General features: G+C 51.3%; 11 protein-coding genes across 11 annotated transcripts; 7 read left to right on the top strand and 4 right to left on the bottom strand.

Annotated features, from left to right (window-relative positions):
• Positions 1 to 105: 105 nt before the first annotated feature.
• Positions 106 to 1,068, bottom strand: CC1G_01104 (hypothetical protein; the record flags this gene model as incomplete). The annotated part of the gene is made up of 4 exons (XM_001832990.2): positions 1,007 to 1,068; positions 412 to 953; positions 194 to 358; positions 106 to 129 (listed from the first exon to the last, which is right to left on the bottom strand). The coding sequence occupies exons 2-4, from the start codon at positions 931 to 933 to the stop codon at positions 106 to 108; spliced, it is 711 nt and encodes a 236-aa protein (XP_001833042.1). The 5' UTR covers positions 934 to 953; positions 1,007 to 1,068.
• Positions 1,069 to 1,199: 131 nt separating this feature from the next.
• CC1G_01103 (ubiquitin family proteint) lies at positions 1,200 to 3,117 on the top strand (the record flags this gene model as incomplete). Its single annotated transcript, XM_001832989.2, has 13 exons — positions 1,200 to 1,415; positions 1,465 to 1,556; positions 1,602 to 1,709; positions 1,761 to 1,840; positions 1,899 to 2,090; positions 2,147 to 2,251; positions 2,300 to 2,309; positions 2,360 to 2,435; positions 2,494 to 2,503; positions 2,577 to 2,682; positions 2,713 to 2,776; positions 2,832 to 2,990; positions 3,061 to 3,117. The coding sequence occupies exons 1-13, from the start codon at positions 1,335 to 1,337 to the stop codon at positions 3,115 to 3,117; spliced, it is 1,140 nt and encodes a 379-aa protein (XP_001833041.2). The 5' UTR covers positions 1,200 to 1,334.
• A 552-nt stretch (positions 3,118 to 3,669) lies between these two features.
• CC1G_01102 (crystal protein) lies at positions 3,670 to 5,615 on the bottom strand (the record flags this gene model as incomplete). The annotated part of the gene is made up of 6 exons (XM_001832988.2): positions 3,670 to 3,915; positions 3,975 to 4,622; positions 4,676 to 4,903; positions 4,946 to 5,060; positions 5,119 to 5,268; positions 5,320 to 5,615. 6 exons carry the CDS (start codon positions 5,613 to 5,615, stop codon positions 3,670 to 3,672), a joined length of 1,683 nt encoding a protein of 560 aa, XP_001833040.2.
• A 168-nt stretch (positions 5,616 to 5,783) lies between these two features.
• CC1G_01101 (hypothetical protein) lies at positions 5,784 to 6,486 on the bottom strand (the record flags this gene model as incomplete). Its single annotated transcript, XM_001832987.2, has 2 exons — positions 5,784 to 6,040; positions 6,399 to 6,486. The coding sequence occupies 2 exons, from the start codon at positions 6,484 to 6,486 to the stop codon at positions 5,784 to 5,786; spliced, it is 345 nt and encodes a 114-aa protein (XP_001833039.2).
• Positions 6,487 to 6,979: 493 nt separating this feature from the next.
• On the top strand, positions 6,980 to 9,749 carry CC1G_01100 (nuclear protein; the record flags this gene model as incomplete). The annotated part of the gene is made up of 13 exons (XM_001832986.2): positions 6,980 to 7,005; positions 7,062 to 7,249; positions 7,300 to 7,407; positions 7,468 to 7,565; positions 7,621 to 8,028; positions 8,080 to 8,269; positions 8,318 to 8,379; positions 8,428 to 8,496; positions 8,551 to 8,749; positions 8,809 to 8,848; positions 8,909 to 9,106; positions 9,206 to 9,523; positions 9,617 to 9,749. The coding sequence occupies 13 exons, from the start codon at positions 6,980 to 6,982 to the stop codon at positions 9,747 to 9,749; spliced, it is 2,037 nt and encodes a 678-aa protein (XP_001833038.2).
• Positions 9,750 to 9,909: 160 nt separating this feature from the next.
• CC1G_01099 (aminotransferase) lies at positions 9,910 to 12,434 on the bottom strand (the record flags this gene model as incomplete). Its single annotated transcript, XM_001832985.2, has 17 exons — positions 9,910 to 9,961; positions 10,028 to 10,094; positions 10,157 to 10,310; positions 10,363 to 10,512; positions 10,573 to 10,627; positions 10,685 to 10,791; positions 10,847 to 10,879; positions 10,932 to 11,018; positions 11,087 to 11,150; positions 11,206 to 11,213; positions 11,265 to 11,330; positions 11,386 to 11,467; positions 11,545 to 11,621; positions 11,678 to 11,823; positions 11,878 to 12,103; positions 12,159 to 12,272; positions 12,375 to 12,434. The coding sequence occupies 17 exons, from the start codon at positions 12,432 to 12,434 to the stop codon at positions 9,910 to 9,912; spliced, it is 1,548 nt and encodes a 515-aa protein (XP_001833037.2).
• Positions 12,435 to 12,868: 434 nt separating this feature from the next.
• On the top strand, positions 12,869 to 14,464 carry CC1G_01098 (arginase). The gene is made up of 10 exons (XM_001832984.2): positions 12,869 to 12,932; positions 12,991 to 13,010; positions 13,068 to 13,077; positions 13,133 to 13,390; positions 13,445 to 13,473; positions 13,530 to 13,603; positions 13,660 to 13,976; positions 14,029 to 14,115; positions 14,177 to 14,258; positions 14,311 to 14,464. Exons 1-10 carry the CDS (start codon positions 12,888 to 12,890, stop codon positions 14,325 to 14,327), a joined length of 939 nt encoding a protein of 312 aa, XP_001833036.1. The 5' UTR covers positions 12,869 to 12,887; the 3' UTR covers positions 14,328 to 14,464.
• Positions 14,465 to 15,149: 685 nt separating this feature from the next.
• On the top strand, positions 15,150 to 21,738 carry CC1G_01097 (kinesin; the record flags this gene model as incomplete). The annotated part of the gene is made up of 9 exons (XM_001832983.2): positions 15,150 to 15,198; positions 15,257 to 15,881; positions 15,941 to 16,337; positions 16,396 to 17,220; positions 17,277 to 18,151; positions 18,337 to 18,729; positions 18,781 to 18,892; positions 18,944 to 21,428; positions 21,482 to 21,738. 9 exons carry the CDS (start codon positions 15,150 to 15,152, stop codon positions 21,736 to 21,738), a joined length of 6,018 nt encoding a protein of 2,005 aa, XP_001833035.2.
• A 410-nt stretch (positions 21,739 to 22,148) lies between these two features.
• On the top strand, positions 22,149 to 23,726 carry CC1G_01096 (hypothetical protein; the record flags this gene model as incomplete). Its single annotated transcript, XM_001832982.2, has 13 exons — positions 22,149 to 22,217; positions 22,280 to 22,344; positions 22,406 to 22,494; positions 22,554 to 22,676; positions 22,732 to 22,759; positions 22,832 to 22,967; positions 23,019 to 23,036; positions 23,102 to 23,132; positions 23,194 to 23,263; positions 23,332 to 23,392; positions 23,448 to 23,480; positions 23,541 to 23,564; positions 23,640 to 23,726. The coding sequence occupies 13 exons, from the start codon at positions 22,149 to 22,151 to the stop codon at positions 23,724 to 23,726; spliced, it is 834 nt and encodes a 277-aa protein (XP_001833034.2).
• A 203-nt stretch (positions 23,727 to 23,929) lies between these two features.
• Positions 23,930 to 24,905, top strand: CC1G_01095 (hypothetical protein; the record flags this gene model as incomplete). The annotated part of the gene is made up of 4 exons (XM_001832981.2): positions 23,930 to 24,191; positions 24,215 to 24,470; positions 24,531 to 24,634; positions 24,688 to 24,905. 4 exons carry the CDS (start codon positions 23,930 to 23,932, stop codon positions 24,903 to 24,905), a joined length of 840 nt encoding a protein of 279 aa, XP_001833033.2.
• Positions 24,906 to 25,396: 491 nt separating this feature from the next.
• On the top strand, positions 25,397 to 26,897 carry CC1G_01094 (hypothetical protein; the record flags this gene model as incomplete). Its single annotated transcript, XM_001832980.2, has 6 exons — positions 25,397 to 25,502; positions 25,555 to 25,640; positions 25,701 to 25,921; positions 25,974 to 26,156; positions 26,213 to 26,340; positions 26,392 to 26,897. Exons 1-6 carry the CDS (start codon positions 25,433 to 25,435, stop codon positions 26,895 to 26,897), a joined length of 1,194 nt encoding a protein of 397 aa, XP_001833032.2. The 5' UTR covers positions 25,397 to 25,432.
• Positions 26,898 to 26,932: the final 35 nt, after the last annotated feature.

Below are 26,932 nucleotides of genomic sequence, written 5' to 3'. Positions count from 1 at the left end.
AATAATAAGGTTCAGGGAGTGGTTGTCGTCCTCGATGTCTCGTTTCAAGTGGTTTTGGTTGAGTGTAAGTCATGCTGTATCGAAGCCGCTCTGGGAGGGAGTCGATTATCCAACGTCCGTTGACTCTGACTGGAGTGGGGGGAAAGTATCGTTCTCGGGGAAGAATCCGCATTACGCGAGGAAGGTCGCGTACACCACTTGGTTGGTATAGCTGGGCTGTCGCGGAGGAAGCTTTAAGATCGGGGCTCGCCACGTCCTTCTTGAGCTTCTGGGACTGGGAGGTCATCTTCTTCCTATGCTCTTCCGTTTTCCAGTCCCAGTATGCTTTTCGGAGCTGTGCTTGAACAACATGAAAACGCTGATAAATGTCAATGAATAAAGACGGTATATACAGGTGACAGCAAAACTTACCTCCATTTGCAGATCAGATACGTTATTAAGGCGGTCGAGTTCACGCGAAGCTAGCCTCAAATAACCTCGACTAGTCCAGGGATTAACGCAATCTGTTATAACGGGGATTCCAAAGACATAGGGTGTGATGTCTGAGTCCCAAGTTGGCTTTCCGAGTATCTCGAGAGGCATGGAGGACGAGGGATGCTTCGAGCCACCGAGGGGAACCCCAAAGAATTGCGCGACTGGGCTCAGATGATCGAGGTTGACCCCAGAGCTGCCGAACGTTGTTAAGAGATAGACTTCATACCGTCCATCCTCTCGACACCGTTTGACGATGCAGGGTCGAGCCTGTGCCTGGTAGATGCCCGCTCGCAGCCGTTCCAGTGTTGTGAGCTTGTAGCCTTGCTTTTCAACGAATTGATAGAAAACGAATTGAAGGCTTCCGAATGTATATGCAAGGTCACCGGGTTTCAGGGATGTATCCAATTGTGCATAGAGCTCGCTCAATTGAATCCAATCCCACCATGGTTCCTGACCCATTCGAACGGTTTGGGATATGGCTAGGAACAAAGTTAAGAACAAAGCCTGAGCTGAGCGAGTTTTTAATACTGACTGTTGATTGCATCCAAAAGACCTTTTATGTCAAGGACATTTAGTGTAGAAGGTGAACACTGCGCTCACCGAATGTGACAGCGAAGAACAAAATTCGACGCGAAGCGGTCAAACAGTGTTCCCACGGAAATGATGCCCCTAAATGGTGTGTGTGTGCTGTTGGTGAGGCAGTTGAACGCTGCAAGTCTGGGTCTCTCGTCCTCGTCCATCCGATTTTTGAAAGCCTGACTCATTGACAATATCTGCCAGGAACTTGTAGCATTTACTGATTAACATCGCACTGTACTCTACCTCTTTGTTTCTGAACAGTCCATTCTCGAACGAACATCATGTCGGGAGAAGACAGAAACACAGTCCAGAACGATGACTTGTCAGATTCAACTCTTGGGCCCGCAACCATGTCACTAGAGGTGAGATTGACTCAAAGAAGTTATGAGTCGTTTTGACACAGTGTGCCAGGAACCAGCGGATCGTTGGATTGACCTTCAGTTCTCGTGGGCGGGCAAACCCTTCAACCTGCGAATAGCCGAAACAGACAGGCACGTCGACGCGTCAACTTACTCTTAAATCGACACATATCTCATTTCCTACATCAGGGTATACGATCTGAAGACAACCCTGAAAGAACTGACCACAGTTCCTATCGAGCGCCAGAAGATTCTGGGATTGGTGAAGGGCAAATTGCCCCCTGACCAGTGCCTCATGTCAGTCCTCAGCAACTTAGCAAGGCTTTCGCTTACTGGACTTATCATTAGAGGAGATCTGAACCTTCCTAGCGGGAAGAAATTCACGCTCGTCGGTACCCCGCAGGGTGATGAGATTAAAGATCCCTCTCGTGCGCGCAGCCATCCTGTTGCACCGCTCGCCTCTGACGGCCCACCCCGCTTGCACAGAGCTAGGGAACCTTCCCGATGTTGTCAACGACCTAGATGTGGACTTCACGGAAAATCTAGCGGCTGTCAATCGCTATCGACACGATGGTCGGAATATCCGCAAAGTCAAGGAGATGACCGAGAAACTCCAAGTCAACTTGATCACTCCCCTTCGACCAGGGAAGAAACTTTTGGTGCTCGATATTGACTATAGTGCGTTGATTAGATTAATTTTCTCCGTCTGCTAATGCTAATGTGCCCTTCCACAGCCATATTGGATACAAAGCCTTTGACTTCAGGAAGCTTGCCTCCGGACGAGTGTGCCAGACCTTATTTACATGAGTTTCTGGAGGCAGTTTACCCTTACTATGACAGTTGAGTCCATGTCTCTTCTGAGCGCTGCAGAATTCTGACGGACCCAGTCTGCATCTGGTAAGCGGTTAGGGATACAACCTCTATCGACCTCTGAACAGATACCCCAGGTCCCAGACAAGTTGGATCTGGCTCGAAACCAAATTAGTCGAGCTCGGGATGGTCGGAGCCGGCAAGAACTACCAGGTAAAAGTCGATCACCTCATTGCGTACCTTCAATTCACAACAGCCTACGAGTCGATAGATATCCTTCGGTAACGTTGATTCCAGTGTTGATTGAATGCCGCATATTAACGCCTCATGTATCTGATGCTTGGTCTCGGCCAGTGCTCGATAAGACCTGCATGTTCACAGTCTTCACTGAACGAGAAGGGAAGCCTTGGTCCCACCACGTCAAAGCCCTTCAAATTATCTGGAACCACTTTCCTCAATTGTTCGTCTCATCCGCCCTCTTATTGCATAGATTGTACCCGTCCTCATTGCCATTTCTCAGCAACGCGTCCAATACTGTCCACATTGACGATCTAGTGAGATACCGTTTACCTCGGTTAACAACGCCCTCCCACCTCATCCAACCACCAGAGTCGTAACTTTGCCTTGAATCCCAAAGAGGGAATCAAGATTTCAGCCTTCAAGAATGCTCACACCCAAGAATCAAGGGCAGACCGTGAATTAGTCAAGCTCACTCGGTATCTATTACATGTCGCCCATGTCGATGACTTTCGAACATTGTCACACAAGGTAAGCTCTGCCGAGAAAATAATCCGTGGGCACAGTCTTTGTATTCATGAGAGCTGACGATATGTCACAGGAGTGGAAGAGTGTCGTTAAGAAACTGCCGGCGCCGACGTCAAATCCGAATTCTTGAATAGATGGATGGGAAGTAGTAGTGGCGGACTAATAGCGCTTCGCGGGTGAATTGGCATCGCCCTTTCCGACCTGATCGATACGAAGGAGGGTGCAATACAGTTGTGACTTTCGGACACGCCTAGGGAACTTCATTTGTATTCAGCATAATACGAGTGCTCTTCGTCTGGGGACATCCTGGGAAGGAGCCGTGCACTTTTGAAGCATGTAGCTCTTTTTGAATATACTTGCTCGCGATCTTCATTTGCTAAGGTCGGTTTATTGGCAAAGGAGTGACTATTAGTGAGTATGTAAGGGTCTACGCGAACTGCTGTTGTTCGAAGCAGTAGAGTAAATCGAAACAAGGTTAAGGCTACAGTGGGGTTTACGAGATAAACAACGAGAGCAGAGATCGACAGAGAAGGAAACGATATGCTACAGTGGTGGGGGTTTATGTCCCAATTAGTTACTACCAGTCGACTATAAACGGTAAGTTAGGAAAAAATAAGGAATAAATACGGGAAGCAGCAGCGATGCGAAGGGCGACCAAGTCCAGCTTATCATCGAGAACCTTTTACTGGTTGTAGTACTGATAGTCATACTGAACCGCCGAACCCCAGAAGCTAGGGTCACAAGCACCAACTGGAACAGCACCTGATCCACCCAGCTTGATGGCACGAGCATCGGTGGAGGTGGCAGGTTCCCAATTAGCCAGACCTGCAACATTAGGGTTGCCGTTGTTGAGGAAGGCCCGATACCTCTGTTGGATTTCCGAGGTTAGGGCAGCCTGGGCCGGGGTTGGGCTGGGAACGGTTCCGAACTACAAGACAACATCTCAGGAACAAAGGCGGAGGTGAAAGTGGATGAAGAAAGACGTACCACAATCTGAATATCATCCTGGTGGCAAACAACTCCGGGTTGAGTGCAAATGGGAATGTTGGCATTGGCCGGGTAGGAAGCCCCGTTGACGTATTCACCAACATAGACCTGCCCACCGCTCTGAGCCCATGCTTTGCCAAAAGTCCACCCGGGGCACTTGTACAAGTAGTCGGTCGCAAGCAGTTGGAGCTGACCACGCCCATCGAGAGCACCGTCGACGATGAAAGCGGGCGAGGGAACATAGTAGGGCGAGGAGAGGATAATGTCGGTGCGTTCGGCACCAAAGGTTCGGTCAGTTGCCCCCCAGAAATACATCTCTGGGACGGGGTCTGGGAAGATGCTGTAGATAGCGTTTGCGCCTTCGTGGAGAACGGTGGTGATCATCAGAGGTTTATTAACGCTGGAAGGGAAGGATGCTCCGGGTTCGACCGGGCTCGTGATGAAAGATCCATCGAACAGCGGTCGGATTGGCTGGCCTTCTCCAACAGTGGCGTCGATCGACAGAGGATTCCACTGGATAGCATCCTGGGCACTGAGGATCGAGCTGAGCGAAACAGTGTTCATACACGATGCTGAATTGCAGCCGATTGCACCAGTGAAATTGTTCAGAAGGTTTTGCTGATTCGTAGGCCTGAGCAAACCGAAGTTCTTTCATCCATGTCAGCAGAAGTCAAAACACAGAGGCGCGGAGAAGTACATACCATGGGGTCGGATTGCAGAATCGCAGACCTGAACAAGTTACTGGCAGATGGGACACCGAGTAGAGCACGGATCATGTTGGCGCCAGAGCTCTGACCAGCAAGCGTAACCTTGTTCGGGCTACCACCAAAGGCCGCGACGTTGTTCTTCAAGAATTGTAGAGCATTAACGACGTCCTTGACACCCAGATTGGTCTGGCCGTTGGGGGCTAAAAACCCAAGCTGCACAGGCTATAAGTACAGCCCAACAGGGAGTAATGAGGTCGAACTCACTGCACCAAGACGATATTGAATAACGGCAACAATCGAGTTTGTCTCCAACGCAAGCTTAGAGCCAGCCAAACCAGCTTCGCTGGCTGATCCTATAACGAACGAACCACCGTGAATCCTATCAAACATCGCGTCGATTAGATGAAGAAGCGCACCACGGCTGCGAAATGACGTACCAGACCAAAACAGGGGCGTTGCTGATTACCGGGGTCAGGTTTGGTGGGACGTAGAGCACCATCGAGAGGCAGTCTTCAGTGTATACCGAAGGATTAACCCCATCCTGAGGACAGGCCAGGGGGAGTTCCGTTACATTGTTACTGCCATTTCTATCGAGATAATTAGGACGTGACTAGTCGGGTGTTGCGATGAGTACTTACGGAAGTGTCCAGGTATTGACCAGAGTCGAGGGCTGCCATCGAGCTGCGTTGGCGTACTTGAGAGAATACCGAATAGCACCATCTGGATCCATCACGCCGCTTGCAGTACCAATGGGTGTTACTCGAGAGTATTGGTTAAGACCACCCTCTGGACAGAGCCACCGGTCAACGAATGAAATTTGGCATAAGATCGTTTTGGGATCGACTCGGGCGAGTCCGATTCGCCTGAAGGGAGCTGCCTCGACAGGGAGAAGCGACAGGGAAAGGAAAAGAGGGACGAGGAGTGAGAGGAACATTGTCGAGACGGGGGACAGCGGATGCTGGTGGAGCAAAAGAAAGTTATAAGCAGGCGAATTTATAGCCTGAGATATTAGTATGACATTTCGCGGGACAACGCAAACCGAAGCGGGAACCTCACCTAATGCGGATGCGACTCTTCTAAATTAGGACTAACGTTTGAGGTGTTAAAGCGCCCGCTTGCCTTTCTGATCATCAGTTCCCTGCCACCATTGTTCCTTTTCCAGTACACGCAAACAAATCCACTCTTGTTCTTGCGCCAGTTTCTCCGTGTAGTAACACAGCGAAATGTCATGTCGTCGGTCCCTTATGTTTGTCCTGCCGTATGTTCTTCTGCGAAAGAGGTAATCAGCGCATCCATTCTCGTAATCTTCACCACAGGCACAGGCGCATGTCGAGACAGTCGAGTTGATATTCCCGACGACTAACAAGGCAGTCTGATCATCAGAAACAGAAATATGTCACAAATGCCATCTTTCAGCATGAAGGTGGGCATACGGCACTCTAGGTCTTCATGGGATTGTTCACCAGGTATGCTTCGATCCATATGCCACCTCACGCCGGCTGACCGCTGCCAGGCTTCCAAACGACAGAAGAATCTCAGCACTTACAGATGCATGTGCATTCAAGTTGACATGGCCGCCGCAGCTTCAATCGAAGAAATCTGCTGTGGGCTGTCATCCGTAATTGCACCTCCAGGTACATGCATCGCCCACAGATAGGTGAAACCTGCCCAATGAAATATCTGTAAGCTTCGGGGGAACAAGTGCATCACGGTTTACCTTGATACGGGGCCCAAACGGGGCCACGGGTGACGGCGGTGGCTTCTGCGTAGAAAGAATCGTCGGTGCCAGATACTCTGCCTGCCATGAGTGCCTGGGCCTGAAGGTCAGGTTCAATTATGTATACCGCATGGTTGGGTCCTTGTATTTGGCACTCGTCTTCCGGAAGCACGATTCTCCTCACAGTGTATCCCCATGATTTCTGAGCATGACCTTTCTCAACCTATTTGGTAGAGAATTCCCTGGAGTGCCCTGATGTATATTGTGCTCGTACCTGGGCTTCCGCGATGTCTTCCACCAGGCTCCCTCTAATGACTGAGGTTCTGAAGGAGAACTCGTAATGTTCCATCAGAGTGGGGGAGGTCATTACATGTACAGAAATCGATAGACAGCGTCGACCAAAGATAACAGTAAATGTCATAGCGGTCTCATGGCCGGAGATAGCGGGTTCAAACTGCCGGTGGCGGTGTCCTGAGTTGTTTGGTCCTGGCGCCATTGGCAAGCCTCTGGCCGACGGCGGCAAGCTGGATCGAACGCGACACGAGTGGGCGTCATTTGCGACTTACACCTCCAGAGCGACCATGGAGGCCAAGGGCCCCATTAAAGTGTCGGTACTGTCTTTATCTCTACCATTCGCCCCCCATTAGGCTAAAGTATCTTTAGCTTAACAGTTGGCTCTGCTGTGGGATCGATTTCCCAACTCTTTGCCAAAGTCAGAGGAATCAACGCGAAACATGGCCCATTCGATCTTTTGCTCTGTACTGGCGACTTTTTTGGACCAGTGACGTCTGATGAAGATGAAGACAAGGTGGAAGACGAGGTATCTCAGTTACTGGATGGCATACTGGAAGGTATGTCTGTGTCGGCAACGTCATGAACAACGTTTAACCCAAGAACACAGCACCCGTAGATTGCTATATCATGCAAGGAGACCAGCCTCTTCCCAAGCGCGTTGTTGATAAGTTTGCCAAAACAAACGGTGAACTCTGCAAGAATGTCTTCTTAATGAGTACGTTTTAACGTTCGCGAACATTTTAGCGCCCTAATGATTTGATTGAACCCACCGTAGGCAAGTCTGGAACCATCACAACCGCGCATGGAATCCGAATTGCATGCCTCGGAGGCGTTTATGACCAAAACATCTACTACGCTTCGGAAGCTGCTCCAGTATGGTCCAGTTAGATATACTACCCTGACCAAGCTGACCACAAATTGCGGATAGGGATTCCTCTCGCCCTTCTTCGCATCACAAACCATTGACCGTCTACTCGCTAACACCCTCGCAAAGACATCAACGAAACAAAACTATTCCTCTCTCTCTGCCATCCAATCCTCGACCGCCAGCTCCCAACACATCGATATCTTCTTGTCGAACGCTTGGCCAAGTGCAATAACGCGGCTATCCTCGGTGCCCTTGCCCGACCCAAATTTGGCTTCAATCGGGGCACCACCATTGGATGAACTCATCTCTAAACTTCAGCCCAGGTATCACTTCGCTGCTGCCGGGGGAAGTCCACCAAAGTTTTGGGAGAGAGAGCCTTTCGTATGGGATGGCGAGGAAGGACGTGTAACCCGCTTCGTTAGTCTTGGAGCATTTGGCAATGATGGGGGTGCAGGTAAAAAGCAGCGGGTAAGTGTCAAGCTCGTTCTCTTTCTCTCTTGTTAACACGGAGAACTTTAGTGGTTCTACGCATTCACTATCGCTCCAACGTCTGTTGCCTCTGCACCTGTTCCCCGACCTGCCAACGCAAGCCAGAATCCTTTCACCACTGGCGTCGTCAGGTCTGCAACGAAGCGGCCATTGGACGAGTCGGGCGAAAACTTTATCTTTGGAAGTGGTGTAAAGCAACCCACAAAGCGGTCGCGAACTGGTAAGATAGCATCTTGGCCGTGGGGTCATTGACTAATCCCTGTTGCAGTTCAAGGCGAGCCAGGGAAGCCACCACCTGGATATAAATGCAGACGATGCGATTCGACAGAGGTTAGCAGCTGCCGACGTTCATGACCAGCTTGCTAAAGTCATCCACAGCACTTCATTAACGACTGTCCTGAGAGGAGTAAGCCTCCTGATAACTATATTTGCAAGATCTGCAATACTGTTCGTGGTTCTCCAATTATGGACTTGCTTCACACTGAATAGGACCTTTCATAGCCCGGACACTTCGTTCGAGATTGTCCGACCAGGGATGCTGTTGGCGATACGGGCGGCAAGAAACCCAAACCGGGGTATGTGTGTCGTGCGTGTGGAAGTGAAGAGCATTACCTTGAAGACTGCTTGACTGCCAACCAACAACGAGGTGCTCAGTCCGACCGTCGGGGCGGACGGCGAGGCCCCCCTAAGGAAATATCCAGTCTGTCGTCTACATCTCGACCATCAACGCAATTCACTTACAGGAATTTCTTTGTACAGCGGATGAATGTTGGTTCTGCCTGTCAAACCCTAATCTTGCGTAAGTGGCTCTTGATTTCGCATTGCACAACATGTCGCTTCACATCTATTCCCTTTGCAGGAAGCATCTCATCGTGGCCATTGGAAATGAATGTTATGTGACGCTTCCAAAGGGGCAGATTATCCCTACACATTCCGACAATTACACTCCTCAAGTTCCGGGTGGAGGACACGTCCTCATCGTGCCGATTACGCATTGTCCGACTTATTCGACTATACCCCGAGACCTTGCCAAACCGATCCTGGACGAGACGGAAAGGTAAGTCGGGATTCCTTTTTCGGCGTGGATCCGATCTGAGGAGAAATGGTTTCTAATCATTTTTCTTTCCTGGGGGGGGGGCGGTTAACTCCATGTCAGTTTCAAAACAGCTCTATCTTCCTTGTACAACAAGTTCGATGCGGTCCCTGTGTTTTTCGAAGTTGCCCGATTAAGCGCGAAAGGCGGTCACGCTCACGTCCAGGCTGTACCGGTGCCTCTTCGGCTGAAAGATAAGATTGAAGAACATTTCGTCCAGGAAGGGAGACGGCAGGGTATAGATTTCGAGTCGGACCCTGAATCAGCTCTGGAATCTTGCCAAGGTGGAAGGGGAAGTTACTTCAGGGTAGACCTCCCAAACGGAAAAAAGATGGTTCATCTTCTGAAGGATAACGTTCCTTTCAGCATTCAATTTGGGAGGTACGTCATTTTCTTTGTTTCTCCTTCGCCTTGTGGGTTTCTGGAAGTGATGCTAATTAATACTTTCGTTATCGCTGTTGTTGGCTGGATTAGACAAGTTCTTGTCTCGTTATTGGAAATGCCTGATCGATTCGACTGGAAGGCGTGTATGTTGTCAGAAGAGGACGACCGTGCCGATGTGCAGGCGTTTAAGGCCGCATTTGCGCCATTTGACCCCGCTGCTTGAAGGACAACACACCGTTTTCATGTCGTAGACAGCACGTCTTGTATGATTTCATTCAGAATTGCCAATTCAAGTAGGTGTTATTCCAGGAAATGACGAGGTATTTATGTATCATATGTCATATCGACCCAATGCTACTGGATCGCCGATTGCCTCAAGAAATTCAACCTATCTGCATGGGAGTCCTGGTTCCGTCAGGGCCTTCAGTCTTGTATCTGTCAGAGATTGTAACTTCATCAGCGCCGTTTCAAATGAGCCGCAAAGGGGGAAAGAGAGCCTACCCTTGCCCGAAAACCTGCATGCCTGATTGGCGAGCCTTCTTCAAGACTCTATCGATCGCATCGAGGCCTGGTGGAGATGTTTAGCTTTGGCAAAGCTTAGATAGGCAGGCAAGGGATAACTCAACATACCTCTATCAAGATCCTCCATGGGCGGGCCGAACGACAAACGGACAAAGTGGTGGCATGGTGAATTGAAGAGATTACGACGATGAGCAGGGTTGATATCAAAGAAGATCCCTGGGATCACGATTGTCTTCTCCTTCAATAATTCTTCGAAGAATGTCTAGATAACGAGTTAAGGTTCATTGCATGTGCATATACTGAAAAGAACATACCAGCCCATTATTGAGAGGTGGGGGAAGCTTTTCCAGATTGAGCCAGATGTAGAATGTGCTGGTAGGTGGAATGGAAACGTCGAGATGGAGCTCGCGCAGACGGCGAAGGACGTGGTCCCGTTTAGCCTTGAAATGCTTTTGCAATGCGACCTATACACGTGTTCAATGAGGTTGTGTTGAAATGAGAGAATTAGAGTTCGGGGGACAAACCTTCTCTTGCTGGACGCGGGCAGGGTCGAGTAGGGGAACAGCAGCAAGCTGCATTCTGCGGCGTGATAAGTTTCAACTGGTCAGCGGATTCCGATTTGGCGAGCAGACTTACGGGTGATTCGCCCCTCCGTCAAGGAAAGAGCCTGACTGTGACAAGGCTGTGATAAGGTTCTTGGGGCCAACCACCCAACAGATTCTCCACCCGGGGAGGCGCCAATTCTGAAGCAATAATCAAAAAGGACGGTAATGGCAAAGAGGGCAAGTATCCACTTACCTTGGTCAAACCATCCACAATGATAACGGGCTCCTAGTTTCCTTTATTAATCAACAGGAAACCAAAAATATCGAAGTTCCTATACCGCGTTGACATCCTCAATGTACTTCGCCGATGAAATCGACTTTCCCAAGTCACTGTCGCTCTCGGGGTAGATGTACCATGAATAGAACTGCCCATGGCGGTATTATGCACTACGAGTAAGGAAAAGCGCAGTAAGTGACTGATTTAACAACTGACCTCGTCTAAAATGAGGGTTGTCCCTTCACGGCTCAATCCAACGAGTTCCTTGAGATCCTTCCCTCTGCAGAAAGCAGTCATCAACGTTGAGAACTATTCTGGGACGCGAGTAAGCTCACTTGATGACCTGAACGACGGTTTAGTGTTGAAAGCGAGTAAGACTAGATTAGGAACACACTTGTCCAGTAGGGTTTCGGGGATTGGAAGCAAGGATGACAGCCACCCCTTGATTTCGGATGTCTTTCTGCAAAGCGCGTCACTTCCGCTGTGCCCATGGATGAAATGCAATGTACGAATACCTTTGCTTGTTCAATATCGAATTTATACTTGTTCTGGGAGTAGTCTGTGGTTAGCGGGTTCAGACGTGGTTGGGGAGAAAGGCTACCTTGACGTCCAGGCTGTAGGAACATTGTTTAAAGTCACCACATCATTTCCCCGAGTAAGGGAGAGAAACGCACGCTGTAGGGACGGGGACCAGGCGCTTGAACGCACTCAGCATTTGGTCGTATGCAGTATAGTCGGGAATTTGATAACTCTGCAGGATGAATGACTTAACGCATACTCATGAGGAGGAATCGCAGCGCCTCTTACCGTATAGACATCCCCGATGACGGCAGCCACGCGGGACAGCCCAGAGCGGCCACCCGGTACGATACAGACGTTCTCAAAGGTGTACTTGCTGGTTTTGTCCTTCCGGTACGTCTCGTTGTAGAGGTTGGCAACGGCTTCGCGTAGGGCTGGAGTAAGGTTAGACTCGCGATACTACGCGACACGTTTCACGAAGCGCCCACCTTTTACACCAGTCGTTGGCGCGTACTCCAAAGAATCAACGGGCATTGGGATGGAGTCTGGGCGAGGTGGAGCACCAGGTATGGGTCCAACTTCAGGAGCACCTTGGCCAAGGTTAGCCCACTCATGGGAGCTAGAGTAGCTGAACCCATTGGCCATGGCACGATCTGAGCAGTAGATTACGCCAGTGCTGCCTGGGTGCTCAATGCCAGGTACCGTTTCTTCATCCTGGAAGCATGGGTTTAGTTGAGCACTGGGTGCGCAGTCTGAATGGAGGCGTTACAGGATTAACGGTCTGCGGTAGAACCCCCTTGGGAGTATGACCAGCCGCCTTCCGGAAGATTTGGTGGGCCTCTGACTCCTTCTCGTGCTTGTAATGCTTCATAGCATCGCGAACCTGGTCGACGATGTGCGAGAAGGAGTGGGGCAAGTGGGGGTGAGGTAAATGAAAGTGCATGGTACGTGTCAGTGAGATTTGGGGAGAAATTGAGCAACTTACGATGTCCTTAAATGAGGGCGTTGACCTGCCTGATTGCGGTGGGGGCGGTGTTCCCAACATGATGTTTCAATTTCCTGGACTACGGTCAACAAAAATTAGCTCGAGCAGAACGTGTATTGCGTTCCGCTGATAACGTTCGAAGCAAAGTGGAATCGATGGTATCCAGTCCTAGGGTGCTGCCTTTATGGAGGACCTATCGGTGACTCTGCGGCTGGCTATTTTTAGACATCGCCTCTTGTGCAAGTGCGTCATAGGACTGGACCGGCGACGGAGGAGACAGGGGCGGGGTGAATAACAGGTTCAAGGTCGCCAAGTAATGACAATGCAGTGATTGTGTAGTAATGAAGCCCCAAGTAGACGGGTGCATGTGCTCTCCGGAACACGACAGCATTATCCCAGCCCCAATATGCTCGGATCATATGGTGTGCACAGATAGCACAGCGACCAACGTATAAAAGCCTCGTCCATTCCTCGGCTGAGGTTATCTGTATCCTCCAACTTGCTCTATTCATAATGGCCACCGCCTTGCGTTTCGTCCCCGAACCCAAGACTATTGCTGTACGTCCTCGTCCTAGTGTCAACGGCGAGCTCTGTGCTGACTCGTCTGTTGGTTCAGATTGTAGGATGTCCATTCAGGTAGGTCGAGCGAGTCAAGGACGGAGCAAATGCTGACTAGTTTGTCGTGGGACACAGCGGCGGACAGGTACGGAGCTGCTCTCCTCTACTGCGAACGCTGACGCCAACTATCATGACTACAGCCGAAACCTGGTGTTGACAAGGGCCCCATTCACCTCGTCGAAGCAGGCCTTATCACCCAACTCGAAGGACTAGGGTGGAAGGTCAAATTCAACGGACACCATCAGTTTGAAGATATTAGCGCGGAGAACGACCCTCCCATCGGTATCCTCAAGAACCCCCGTCTAGTCTCTCGCGTGACGAAGTCTGTCGCCGATGTGGTTGGTAGCCACGTTAAGAACGGCGAGCTGCCAGTCACGCTGGGAGGAGACCATTCACTGGTGGGTCTTTCACAGTCCAAGCATCCACTTATAGCTAAAGGACTGGATGGTCAGGCAATGGGCACGATTTTCGGGACGTTGAGGTAAATGTTCCATCGCACAAACCCCTGGAATGCGAAGCTGAATTCCAAACTAATAGTCACCATCCTAATGCTTGCGTAGTCTGGGTGGATGCGCATGCCGATATCAATACGGTAGAATCAACGGATACCGGTGAGCATAACCTAATTCCTACCATCCGGTTGAAAGGTATTAAGACCTTTTACCAGGGAACATCCACGGAATGCCGTTGTCTTTCCTCCTCGGTCTTGGAAGCAAGGTCCCCGAATTCTCTTGGGTGAAGCCTTTGTTGAAGAATGATTCCCTGGTTTACATTGGCCTTCGGGATGTTGACCCCGGAGAGAAAGCCATCCTGCGTGAAAATAACATCAAGGCTTTCAGCATGCACGAAGTCGATAAATACGGCATTGGGAAAGTTGTGGAGATGGCATTGAATCATGTCAACCCTAACAGAGACCGTCCTATTCACTTGAGCTTCGATGTAGATGCGCTCGACCCTTCTGTTGCCCCGTCAACCGGAACACCAGTATGTCGGCATTCCATTGGCTTGTCAGGGTCAAGCTAACTGCATTCCTCAGGTCCGTGGGGGTCTCACCTTCCGAGAAGGTCACTACATCTGTGAAGCAATCTACGAGACCGGCCTATTGGTAGCGATGGATCTCATGGTTCGTCAACGGAACGAGTTCCTGAGCGACAGTTTCTGATTGACCTTTCTGCGTTCTTTAGGAAGTCAACCCCTCGCTGGCGGACGCTGCGAGTGTCGAGCAAACGGTGACTGTCGGGTGTTCTTTGCTTCGCTCTGCCCTAGGTAAGTCAGCTTAGTTCGCAAGATGGAAGCCACAGTATTCATGCCTTTCCAGGTGAAACGCTTCTCTGAACCGTCTCGACGTGCAGAAAGTGCGTACATGTTTGCATCCACTAGAACTGCGGCGACCGCCAATGGTATCACGGACCGCTTCCTACATTCTTATAATCAGCATGTAATAATTCAAATTCCATCAGTTTTCGTCACTTGCTCCTTTAACCGCCAGATGTTTACCGCCAACCGAATGTTGCACCGACCTTTTCGTGGAATCGGGAAACCCACATGTTGGAGCATCATCAGACCCAACTTCTCTTACCGAACTTTTGTGTTAAAGGTGGAAAGCGCCGTCGGCAAGGTCTCTGTGAACTGGACTTCCTCGTGCGCAGAGCAGGTGGTCATTGGCTAGGAACGCAAAGGAAGTGGGAAGCCAGGACTTGGTGACATGTGTCCCGCGCTACTGCTGTGATTGTTACTAGGGTTTCTCCGAGTCCAAGGAAAGCAGCTTTTCTCTAACTAGACACCTCCCTCCACGATTCGTGGCGAGTCTTTTCTGAGTGTCGGTGGGGGTTGGACAGAGTGTCCACCCACGGAACCAGTTGCCCATCAGAGCCCATTGATGCAAAAGAATGCCAGTCGCTTTGAGAAAATTTCGCTCTAGCGACGCTGGCATCCTTCGAGAACTGACACTAGGGAAGAAAGTCTACAGAACTAGATGACAGAGTAAATTTGGCGACGTCTGAAGGGCATTCGGTGGCTCGAGAGTGAGAATGACCTTCGAGAGCAAGTCCTTACCCCAGCCCCTTTAAGTTGATTTGTGGGAAGAAGTACCGGACATTGCCGATGTGTGATGGTTACATTTCTGGGTAACGAGCGCAGACGTTGTGAAGAGCCGCCATGGCACCCTCGAGCTCGTCGTCTGCAGGGGCGACCTCGGTGCAAGTCGGTAAGTGTCCATGATGAAGTTGAAATACTTGAGGGACGAGCTTATAATTTCCTCACAGCCCTTCGAATCCGTCCCCCCACCAACCAGGATTCAACATCCATCCCCGTTCGTTTCCAACGGTCTGTTATTCAGGCAACGTCCTCGACCTCGGTGACTATCGAGCCGCCATCTTCAGCACTCGCCAGCGCAGGTGCACCGTCAGCTTCAGCAAGCGGAGCGGCCAAGAAACAGCAGTTCACCTTCGACCAGGTTCATGGCCCGCCCACGACCCAATATGAGATGTTTGAGACCACCGCCAAACCCCTTATCACCCGATTCACGGAGGGATTCAACTGCACAATCCTCGCCTACGGCCAGACAAGCAGTGGCAAGACGTTTACCATGACCGGAGCTGATTTGGATGCAGACCCCTCTGACCCCCACAACAACATGGGCATCATCCCTCGTGCAGTCTCGCACATCTTCTCGCGTGCCAACCGACTCAAAGAGGAGAAAGCTGGTGCTTGGACCTATAATATCAAGGCCTCGTTCATTGAAATCTACAATGAAGACCTTATCGACCTTTTCAGCATGGACGACCTGGGGGGGAGGCGCGACGTCCAGATTCGCGAAGACAAGCACGGTCATATCATTTGGGATGGGCTACGAGAGGTTAATGTACGAAACGCTAATGAAGTCATGGGGTGAGTTTGTAGCGATTCCCGACCACGTCCCATTACTCATGGTAACCATAATCTTTTAGTCTCCTCCGCAAGGGCACATCCATTCGACGCACTAACGAGACTGATATGAACGCGCAATCCTCCCGCTCGCACGCAATTTTCTCGCTTACTTTGACCCAAAAGAAGTACACGGGCTCAACGCCCCCACGTTCCCATTCCCCACTTCCGCCAGGTGGGCGTTCCCCGTCAAGGCTCGCGCGTCCAGGGTCCATGTATGCCAATGCGGGCGCCAGCAGGGTTGCGTCTCCGACTCACGGCCGCCCCTCCACGCCCAGTTTCGCATCGGCAATGAACAGAGGCGGGCTTCGCCCGGCCAGTGCACTTGGCCATGCAGGTGACAGGTCTGGTGACGATGACGGCGAATGGATCACCGTTACGTCTAAGTTCCACTTCGTCGACCTTGCTGGATCAGAGCGAGTGAGTCCGTCTGAAGTGTTTATTCAATCCAGTCACTAACACCCGGTGTTCATTTTAGCTAAAGAGGACTGCAGCTCAGGGTGAACGGATTAAGGAAGGTATCTCCATCAACAGCGGTCTTCTTGCCCTGGGCAATGTTATTTCTGCTTTGGGCGATCCTGCGCGCGCTAAATCCACGACTTACATCCCCTACCGCGACTCGAAGCTCACGCGACTTCTTCAAGACTCGCTGGGTGGAAACGCTCATACCCTCATGATCGCTTGCGTCAGTCCCGCTGAATGGAACGCTGGAGAGACCATCAATACTCTCAAGTATGCCAACCGAGCACGCAACATTAAGAACAGAGCCGTGGTCAACGAGAAGGAGGAGGGCTGGGATGATGTCGAGTGGCTCCAGAACACGATTTTACGTATGCGAAAGGAACTCAAGGCACTGAAGGAAGGCGGAACCATCCCTGTGTCCGAACGCGATTCCGATGCTCTGGAGGCAGCCAGCAACAGCAGGTTGACCGCTCAAATGACCGAACTGCAGAACAATTACGAAGACCTCCGCGTCAAGTTTGTTGAACGAACGGAAGAGCTCACCAGACTCCGCCGAGAGCTTGGGGAGAAACAGAGGTCTAGTTCTGGAGGCAACATCGGAGGAACCGCCAAGTATGAGGAGATCGTTGGCCCCGTTATTGAAGAATACGAGAAGACGATATCCGCGATGGAGGCGGAATTAAGCCTCAATCGGGCCGCCCTCCGCCATACCAACGATCTTGTAGAGGAGAAGGAGGAAGAACTCGCTGCTCTCTCTGAGCGCCATACGGCCACGGAACTATACGTCGAGGAGCTTCGCAACCGTGTTGCCAAGCTATCTGAACGGGAGGCGTCAACCGAGGTGCGCCATTAGTCCCCTTCGCCTACTTTTACTGACTAATGCCCATAATCACACAGGCCTATATCCGAGATCTTGAAGAGAAGATGAAGGCGTACGACGAAACCTCGTTGACATCGAGCGAGTCGCTGAGCGACCTGAAGAAGGAGCTTGCCCGTTATAAGGATGTGGAAACTCACTCCAGCAAATACATTGCAGATCTCGAAGCGAGGCTGGCGAAATCGGATGAATCGATTCTTAGCCTCCAACAGACCGTTGAAAGGCTCGAACAGGAATGTGATCGCCGCCGCCTGGAAGTGGAGACCCTTCAATCCCGCCTCGACACCTTCACCAAAGATGGTGAGAGTTGGAGGTCGGACCTGGAGGAAAGGGAACGAAGGGTGAAGCTTTTGGAAGAGAAGATGATCGAGTGGGAAAAGAAGAAGAACGAGGCGGGCGAAGCTAGAGCACGTTTGGGAGAGGTTGTCGATGAGGTTGTTTCCGCAAGGAAGAGCCTCGAACTCGATATCGCTAACGTTAGTCCGGCACCCTCGGTTATAACTCCTGTATCAGAGAGCCCTCCGTCAGAAGGCCTAAGCCCCGCATATGCCCCCAACCTTACCCTAGAAGCACAGCTCCTTGCCCTTCAACAGACACATACAGCGACTTTGGCAGACCTATCGTCCATCACTGCTAAATACCGCGACGCCTTGAGGGAGATTTCTGACTTGGCAGCTCAAATCCAGGAGGCGAAGATCAGCAACTCCAACGTCTCCGAGGCTGACTTGTCAGAGTCTCCTGTCAACGACCTCCCTCCCTCCACACCACCCCCATCTGGTTCCCGACGAAGGATGACTGCAAGCAGAGGTCGTGATTCTGCAGAGCCTCAATCCAGCTCTTCCAGTCGACGGCTTTTTTTCCGACACGCGGCCTCGACGGAGTCGCTCCACGCGAGGTAATTCTGTCTTCATTAAGTCTTTGAATGACAGTCTTCTAATGCCCCTCTGTCTATAGGTCGCTGTCACAATCGCAATCGCTGTCGCAGGAGCTATCCTCGGTGCATACACGCAAAACCTCCTTCTCCAGTCACGGGACGAGTAGCTCCCATTCACGCTCCAGCTCCCAGGTTGGGTATAATAGCCTCATCTCCCGCCCCAGCCTTTCCATCTCGATGCCCAGTCTATCTCCGACTACGAATGAGCGCTCTGTCTCCAGTCTGGAGAAAGAAATTATGCGATTGCAAGAGGTTCTCAAGGAAAGAGAAACCGAAATTACCTTGCTGGAGGAGTCCCTGAAGGCTAGCGAGCGACGAGAGAAGGAACTGGGGATTTTGGCGAACGGTGAAGGAAGCCAACTCGAGCGTAATGGAGCGGACTCGGATGCCCTGAGTGGCGTTCTCTCTCCCAAGACCCTGAACCAATTCGATAACATTCGCAAGACAATGACGAATGGAAATGGACATGCTGTCTATTCGGAAGGTTCTTCTGTCCAATCGGAAGACGATTCGCTTGAACGCCTGAACGAGCTTATGCTGTGAGTGGACTAGGCCTGTTTTGCGAAACACCGTGCTCAGCGCAATCTTAGGTCAATGGCAGCGAAAGAGTCTCAGCACCGAGAAACGGTCGACGACCTTACCTCTCAACTCACGGAAACTCGAAGGCAGCTCGAGGAGCTGACTGTCCTCTCCCGTGACCAAGTAAGTTAATTGTTCCTTCACTTTCACCTCAAAAACTCACGTCCCATGTAGACCTTGAACATGTCCACCGAATTGGAAGTGCTACGCAAGAAACACGACGAGGACATCCTTCAATTAGAGGAAGTTCAGAAACGAGAGGCCGGACTGGTCAAAGCGTTGGAGGAAGTCAAGGCGAACCATGTTGCTGAAATGGAGGAGCTGCGAATAGCCCACGAAACCGCTCTCAGAGCCAAGGCTGAAGAAGTGGAAGCATTGGTGGCGCAGATGAAAGAAGAACATACATCTTCCCTTGCCGCCATTCGTGCCGACCACGAAGCTGCCATTGCTTCGGCCTTGAGTGCCAAAGGTGCTGACGTTGAAGAACGCGTCGCCCGCATGGTGGAAGAGCATCAGGCCTCTGTCACCGCTCTCCGTGCAGAACTCGAGGCGTCGACTGCAGCACTTCAGAAAGCTCGCGATGATCATGAAGCTGCTTTCGGTCTACTCAAAGAGGAGCACGAGAAGGCCCTGCAGCGCCAGGTCGAAGAAGCCAAAGCCATGCTGGAGGAAACCAAAGATCAGCATGAGAAGGCCCTCGCGAAACTTCAGGCCGACCACGCTATCGCCCTGCGACAAAAGGAAGAATCGACTGCTGCTGCCCAGCAAACGACGGAAGAAGAGTATTACAACGCTCTCACTAAACTTCGGGTTGATCACGCAGAGGCCATCAAGCAGATTAATCAAGAAACGGCTGCGACCATCGAACGCCTCAAGGAAGAGCACGCCAGCGAACTCAAGATGGCGGAGATTGCTCGTCAAGGATCATTGGACGCTTCCGAATCCTCTCGAGACCTCGCGATTAAAGAGTTGCAAGACGAACACGCTGCTGCCATCGCTCGGAAGGAATCTGCGTTTACCGAAGAATGCGAGACTCTCAAGGCTTCCCTTGCCCGGGAATTAGCCACCAAGGAAGACGACCATCGCCTCCAACTAGACCGCCTCCGCCTAGAACACGAAACCGTCCTTTCCAAGATCAAGCTCGAGCGACGTGATGAAGAAGAGCGCCTCAATGCCGCGCTGGCTTCCGAGCGAGAGCAGCGGGCGGCTGACCAGCTCCGCGCAAGGAAGGAACTGGAACAGTCTTTGCAGGACGCCAAGGAGCAGCAGGCCGTTGTGCTGAGGGAAGTGGAGAAGGTGCACGAGGAAGAGCTGGCGGCTCTCAAAGCGAACCACGAGCTGGCGATTACCGAAGCTGTTTCCAAAGTTGAAGCTCAGCTTGCAGACCTCCGACAAAGCCATGCCACCGAGGTTGAGACCCTGAAAACTCGTCATGACCAACAACTCATTGACCTCAACACCCAACTCGCCACCCTAGAGGAAGAGCACCGCAACTCCCTCCAAGAAACTAGCGAACTGCGATCGCGCCTGACATCGACTGAAGAGCAACATCAACGTTCCCTCGAAGAGGCTAGTATCCTCCAAGAGCACTTGAAATCGACAGAGGAAGAACGTATGAATGCCTCGAGCGAAGCGAACAGGATCCGTGAACAATTGGCGCTAGTTGAGGAAGACCACAAGCAGGCTATCCAACAGGTGAAGGATGAAAATCTTCGACTCCTGGAGGACGAGAGAGCCCGTCATGCAGCAGAGCTTGAGGCATTGGAGGCTCGGAGGTCTCAAGAGCTTGAGGTATTTAAGAAGGAGCAGGATTCCCTCGTCCAAGAACTGGAGGCTCACAAGGCCGCTGCCGACGAGTTTACAGCCCTCCGCCAACAAGCAGCCGAAGCTCACGAGCGCGAATTGGGAACCAAGGACGACATGATCTCGACAATGCAGCAACAGCTTACGAACGTCAGCAACGAGCGCGACGACCTTGAGGCTGAGGTGTCTAAACTTCGCGCCGAGCTGGAGTCGACCCGGAACGAACAATCCCGCCTCGTGCAAGAGGCGTCGAAGCGCGAATCGCTCGTCGTCGAGTTGGAACGCCATCGTTCTGTCCTTGCCGAGTTGCAGGAGAATCTTCAGAAGGTCAAAGACGAAAAGGATGTTCTGCAGACAGAGAAATCGCGTTCGGACCACCAACTCCGAGAGCTGCAAGCTCAACTTGCGAGAAGTGCTTCTCCTCCCAATATTCGTTCACCGACAGACCGGGCTCTGGGTTATCCTCGGGGTGCTCTGCCGTCCATCAAGCTCCCTCCGCCCACTCCTCCTCCCACCGTCCCACCCCCTCCAGCACCCCGTGGCCATGTCAACGGCGATTCCAGCATGAGCACGTCTTCACAAAGCTCTTCAGCATTCTACTCCTCGACCCGGGAATCTCAACCCGAGTCACCTGTCACCTCTGTTGGACACACAACACCGCTCAGCATGAATGGCTTCGCCCCTATTGACCCCAAGATCGCAGCCAAGCTCGAGGAACAGACCAAGCAGATCGAAGAGCAGGAAGCCATGATCAAGACCTTGAACAAGCAGCTCACTCATTGCGAGACTGACCTGCAAACTCACATGGACCTCGTCGCTAAACTCGAGGGCTCTCTGGGAGATGCCGAGAAGAATTGTAAGTTCGGCCACTTTTCCTTGTTGGTGCAATAACTGACCCTTTTGTCCTAGTGCGCAAGGCTCGAATGCAAGCCACAGAACTCGCTCGGGAGCGTGACACGTTGAACACGAAGCTCGAGCAGATGCGAAATGAGTTGGCCGAAGCCCAGCGCGAGGTTGTTACCGTTCGACGGTCCGTTGTCGAAGAGAAGCAGTCACTCGAACAGCGATTGGACGAAGAGAGGAGAGCAAAGGAGCGCGTACGACAACAACTCGACTCACGGATGGAAGAACTGCAGCGACGAAAGTCCAAATTCGCTTGTCTATGATGTGGTATCGTCTTTCGGTCTCTTTTTTCTTTTTGTAGTATTTTATTGGCTTTTACGACCCTGGACGTCACTCCAGATCCACTCCTTTCTGTAACCGTACTCCACCTACTATTCAGGTTACTCTTCAGCCTCTAGTGTAGATACCCTCGTCGATTTCTGGTTTTCGCCGTATTTTTATTCTTTGTGTCGCTGTTCAGATGCATATGTAACTTCACAACAATTACTACTATGAGCCTTCCCTGCATTTGCATTATTAACAGGTCCTATGTATTTTCTTTTTTATTGCGGAGTACAATGTAATGGTTTTTACTAGAGGCAGGCCCTTTGTGACTCTGCGGTTTTCTGGCGAACTTGGAAGGACAAGGCAAATGGCGGACTGGCGGTGTCTACTTGATAACCATCATCTTGCAATGACAGTCAACGCAGAAGAGGCAGCCAGCTCTGCTCGAACTTTGGCATCGTTTTCCTTGAAGAATAAAGTGTGTCCTTTCTCGATCTCGAGTTTCAGTCCACTGCTGAAACGCCGTTGACGCTTTGCCAGGTTTGCGCTGTGACAGGAGCTGCTCGAGGATTAGGCTTTGAGTTCTGCAAAGCATTCTTGAACTCGTTTGTCGCTTTAAGGATCGTTCTTCTTGCGTTTGGGCTTATGAAGATTGTTGTCGACTAGGGGCTCTGTGACCCTCGCCCTTCTGGATCTCAAAGTGGAAGATCTGACTGCTGCGAAGGAGGAATTGGAGCAGCACGCGACGAGCAGTGGTCAGGATAATCGGAACCTTCGAGTGCCGATCTCACAAAGTATTAACACAATTGCGTAGGCATCAAACAAGTTGACATCTTAGCCATTGAGTGCAATGTCTCCAACGAGGACCTTGTGAAGGTGGCTTTCGACAAGATCGTGGAAGCATTCGGTCGTGTCGATGTCGTCGTCGCGTCGGCAGGTAGTATGCACTGAATTCATCCACGACATCGAGCTCACAGTGCTTTTCTTTCCAGGTATCGTGGAGAACTACTCTGCTCTAGAGTAAGTGTATTGGTCTGATTTGGTTCTACAGCTCATTGCCGTTCGTCGCTGACTGGCTGACATCGTCTCTAGGTACCCAGCAGATCGTGCCAAACTTCTGTTCGATATAAACGTTCATGGGGTTTTCTTCACAGCTCGCCAGGCAGCAAGGTGTATGATGCCCAACCAGAGCGGATCGATCATACTCATCGGTAGCATGAGCGCTAATGTACGTGTTGGATTGTTCGAGACGGCCATTGGGTTCACTTGGCTGTTCTAGATTGTAAATACGCCGCAGGTGAGCCAGGGCTTGTGTTTACTTTGGATAGAAGATGATAACCTAGGACTCCTTCCGCCCGCCAGCTTCAAACGCCCTATAACGCCTCGAAGGCAGGTGGGTTGGCTAGTGCTTTCATGCGTCGCCGTCCAGTCTAAGCGTTGCTCGAACCGTTCAGCGGTAAAACATATGGCGGCTAGTCTCGCGGTTGAATGGGCAAAGCATGGAATCAGAGTTAATTGCCTCAGGTGAGCGGCCTTTAAGCTAAATTGTGTTCCTTATTGAACGGGCCGCATATGGTCGTCCAAACGAATAGCCCTGGTTACATGTTGACAAAGCTGACCAGAACTATACTGGAGGGGGATCCGGAATTGAAGGTGCGTATGATTGGAATCACTTCTGGTGCCCTCGTTCGACCGATTCTCTAATTAGAAAACCTGGGAGAGTCAAACGCCAATGGGAAGGGTAAGGTTCCTTGTAGATTAGAACCCAGCCTTTTAATTCCAGTGTTGACGATGTTCGTAGATGGGTGACCCAGAAGACCTTGCGGTACGTTTACTCCTGCGTAACTTGCCGCTTCTTAATGGCCGTCGATCTTACTTTTCAATTTGGAATGTTCTCTAGGGGCCGATCGTCTTCATGGCCAGCGATGCTTCGAAATTCATGACCGGCTCGGAGATTCGTGTCGACGGGGGTTATACGTGTATTTAAGTAGTCTGTCAATATCGAGCTCTGTATCTTCGAACATTCCCCCTACAAAGACACCGCCTTTGCCTCTTGCAAGCCAAGCGTTTTGTTCGCGATTGGCTGGAGGCAGGCGGCTGATCATCAGCGTACACGCGCGGATCCCAAAATAGCGCGCGCACCAATCAAGCGCCAGTATGATAGCACGACATGTTTATACCAATACTTCCATGTCCTCGACACCCTCACCTCCTAACAGTCAAGTCTCCACCGATGGCCCCAGTAGCGTACAACACTCAAAGGGGTTCTACGACTTTACCAAACGTCGACGATGGGCAGATCTGGTCGTCTCCGAGCTGGTGGATAGTCTGACTTTCGTCATAACTCCGGAGACGAAGGTGCTTTATTGTCAATGTGGCGGGGCAACTCAGGACGTCCTTGGCTGGACAGAGAGTGACTTTATTGACTCTGAGCTTGTGGACTATATCCATCGTGTGTTTTTCGCTTCTTCAAAGCGCACAAGATGCTCACTGGCTGTTTAGCAGAGGACCAGGAAAGCTTTCTCCAGGTTGTGCATTACCTCGTCCGGACGAGCGTGAAGGGGTCTTCGTTCGCTCGGATGCGACCTAACCATATCCCTGGGGCAGCATCGAGCATAGAGGAGGCGATCTACGAATTCGTTGTCCAGCCTTGCATCCACCCCGAAAAGCCGGAGACGAAGGTGTCGCTGGTGTCGGCAAAGCAGGTCGCCTATCGCAATAATACTTCTCTGTGCGTCCACGGAAGGTCTGTGATAATTCGGCCACTAATGTCCTGGCACTGGTGTACTAGTGCCAGTCTCTTATCAGACCTGAGGCAGGAGAACGGAATTCTGCAGGCTCGGGTTGACGAACTTCGAGCTCAGCTTCCGATGGAAGTTGCGGCTGAACTGACTTGTGAGTGTCCGCCACCTCTTCTTGCACTCAAGCCCCTTTTCATCGCCTATCAGCTACACTTGGTCACAGGGACGTAACGAATTCGGTCTACAGTTCGTCTACGATGTCAGGACTGGACCACGAAATGGGTGGAATTGGGGAGTACCCAAGGGAACTTGTGTCAGGCTCTCCTGGTACTACTCAGCCGAGCACAGCTCCCGCGGAAGAGGAAGTCTCCGAGGAAGGATCCAAAAAGAAGAAGGTAGAGCGGATTTATTGTGGTGTGGTATAAGCTAAGGCTGATAATCCGTCTATAGTTGAAGAAGACTCATGGAGCGGAGCAGTATGTTTGCATTACCTGTGGAAGGACGGATTCACCTGAATGGCGCAAGGTCAGCCTGTCTTTCTTTCTGCGTTCTTTGTCTCACTGATATCGGAGTGGTTAATAGGGACCTCTTGGACCAAAAACGCTCTGCAATGCTTGTGGCTTGCGCTGGGCTAAGCAGGTACGGAAAACTGATGATAACGATGGAAAAGATGGATCGAGTGAATCTCAAAGTACACCGGAACGATCCAAAAGCCCTCCCTGACGACTATACGACCGTTAATAATTACTCACGTAGACTTTGCTATCATGGACTGATCATACTTACACTGGTCAATGTATACTATATCATCGTACTCAGCTTGCTTTCGTTTGTGAATTCATGATTTGATGAGACATCACTCTGATTACTACCATCAACCTTGACCTCATACCATACCGCAGTTGTAGACTGCTAGTCCTCTGCGTTCAGTAAATCCTCATCACCGACTTCAATGGCCCCAGAAGTATTTACGCTCGCCCAAACCCCCATTACGTCGCACGCGTTCAACGCGGATAGGTCGAGTTCGTAGCGTTTCCCCTGATGACCGCGACAGAATCTTAACCATCTCCCCAGAGCTCGCTGTCAGTTTCAACAACAACGAAACCCAGATCCTCTCCCGTCAAGGAAATGAATGGCTCACCACCGAAACTCTCTCTGAAGTAAACCGATTATAAGTTCTCGCTGTGTACATCCGATCCCTGACGATTCGTGGCGCGCAGCACGACAAAGTGATCACCTCCATCGATTGGGCACCTAATTCCAACAGGATCGTCACCGCGTCTCAAGACCGAAATGCGTATGTCTGGCAAGAGACTGCCGATCCCGAGACTGGCAAATTGGTGTGGAAACCTACACTCGTGTTGTTGCGAATCAATCGCGCTGCGACGTATGTGCGATGGAGTCCCAAGGAGGACAAGTTTGCTGTTGCCAGTGGTGCTAGGTGCGTTTGAAACCATCCCTTTCCTTGGCTGGTCAACTGAATAGACCACCAGAGCTATCGCTATCTGTTCGTTTGACGCCGAGAACAATTGGTGGGTCGCGAAACAGCTTAAGAAGCCCATTAGGGCTACCGTGTTGTCCCTCGACTGGCACCCCAACAATGTCCTCTTAGCTGCTGGAAGCGCTGACCTCAAGGCTCGTGTATTCTCTGCGTATATCAAGGAGGTAGATGAGAGGTAGGATCGGTAGTCAGTCTTTGTTTGCATGAGCATCGCTAACGTCGCATTCATAGACCGGCTCCTACTGTCTGGGGCTCGAAGCTCCCTTTCAACACCATCTGTGGAGAGTATAGCAGTCCTTCTGGAGGCTGGGTCCACGCCGTGGGATTCTCGCCCTCTGGCGACGTGTTGGCTTTTGCTAGTGAGTTTAATGTCGTCGAGCTGTGTAGCTTCGTTTGACCCGGTCATATAGGTCACGATAGTACCATCAGCGTCGTTTACCCAGGTGGTCCAACTGTCTACAATATCCGACTCCCTTCCTTGCCCCTTGTCTCGTTGACCTGGACATCGGAACACTCAATCGTTGCAGCTGGACACGATTGTCGACCTTTGGTATTCGCTGGATCTGAACAAGGGTGGCAAGAGTCTGGCACACTCGACGATGCCACGTCCACCAAGAGTCCTGGCGGTGCCTCGGGCTTTGGATCCGGGCCAGGACGTCTCAAGTCTGCTGCCTTTGAGACCTTCCGTGCTGCCGACACGCGTGGGCAATCGAACATTGGTGGAAGCGGGACCACCGATACCAAGCTCCACACCATCCACCAGAACACGATCACCACTGTTCGCGCGTACGAGTGGGACCAGAATGGCGAAGTCACCAAAGTTAGCACCTCTGGTGTCGATGGAACCTTGGTTATTTGGGATGCCAACGCCATTAGTGCCCTCACTGGCCGCTTGGGTGGTGCTACTGTCCGATAAGGGATAGCGAGCCGATACTGTTACATTGGATATTA

Source organism: Coprinopsis cinerea (genome assembly GCF_000182895.1).
Source record: "Coprinopsis cinerea okayama7#130 chromosome 2 map unlocalized cont3.2, whole genome shotgun sequence".
In the NCBI taxonomy this organism is placed as follows: domain Eukaryota; kingdom Fungi; phylum Basidiomycota; class Agaricomycetes; order Agaricales; family Psathyrellaceae; genus Coprinopsis; species Coprinopsis cinerea.
Note: the sequence above shows the minus strand (reverse complement) of the source record. Positions and strands in the feature narration are given on the sequence as shown.

Bases quoted from the DNA above. Each gene is read 5' to 3' on its own strand.
- CC1G_01098 (XM_001832984.2), top strand. From the start codon at position 12,888: ATGGCCACCGCCTTGCGTTTCGTCCCCGAACCCAAGACTATTGCT. The intron at 13,474-13,529 runs GTAAATGTTCCA...CCAAACTAATAG, and splicing joins ACGATTTTCGGGACGTTGAG to TCACCATCCTAATGCTTGCG. The intron at 13,977-14,028 runs GTATGTCGGCAT...TGCATTCCTCAG, and splicing joins CCCCGTCAACCGGAACACCA to GTCCGTGGGGGTCTCACCTT.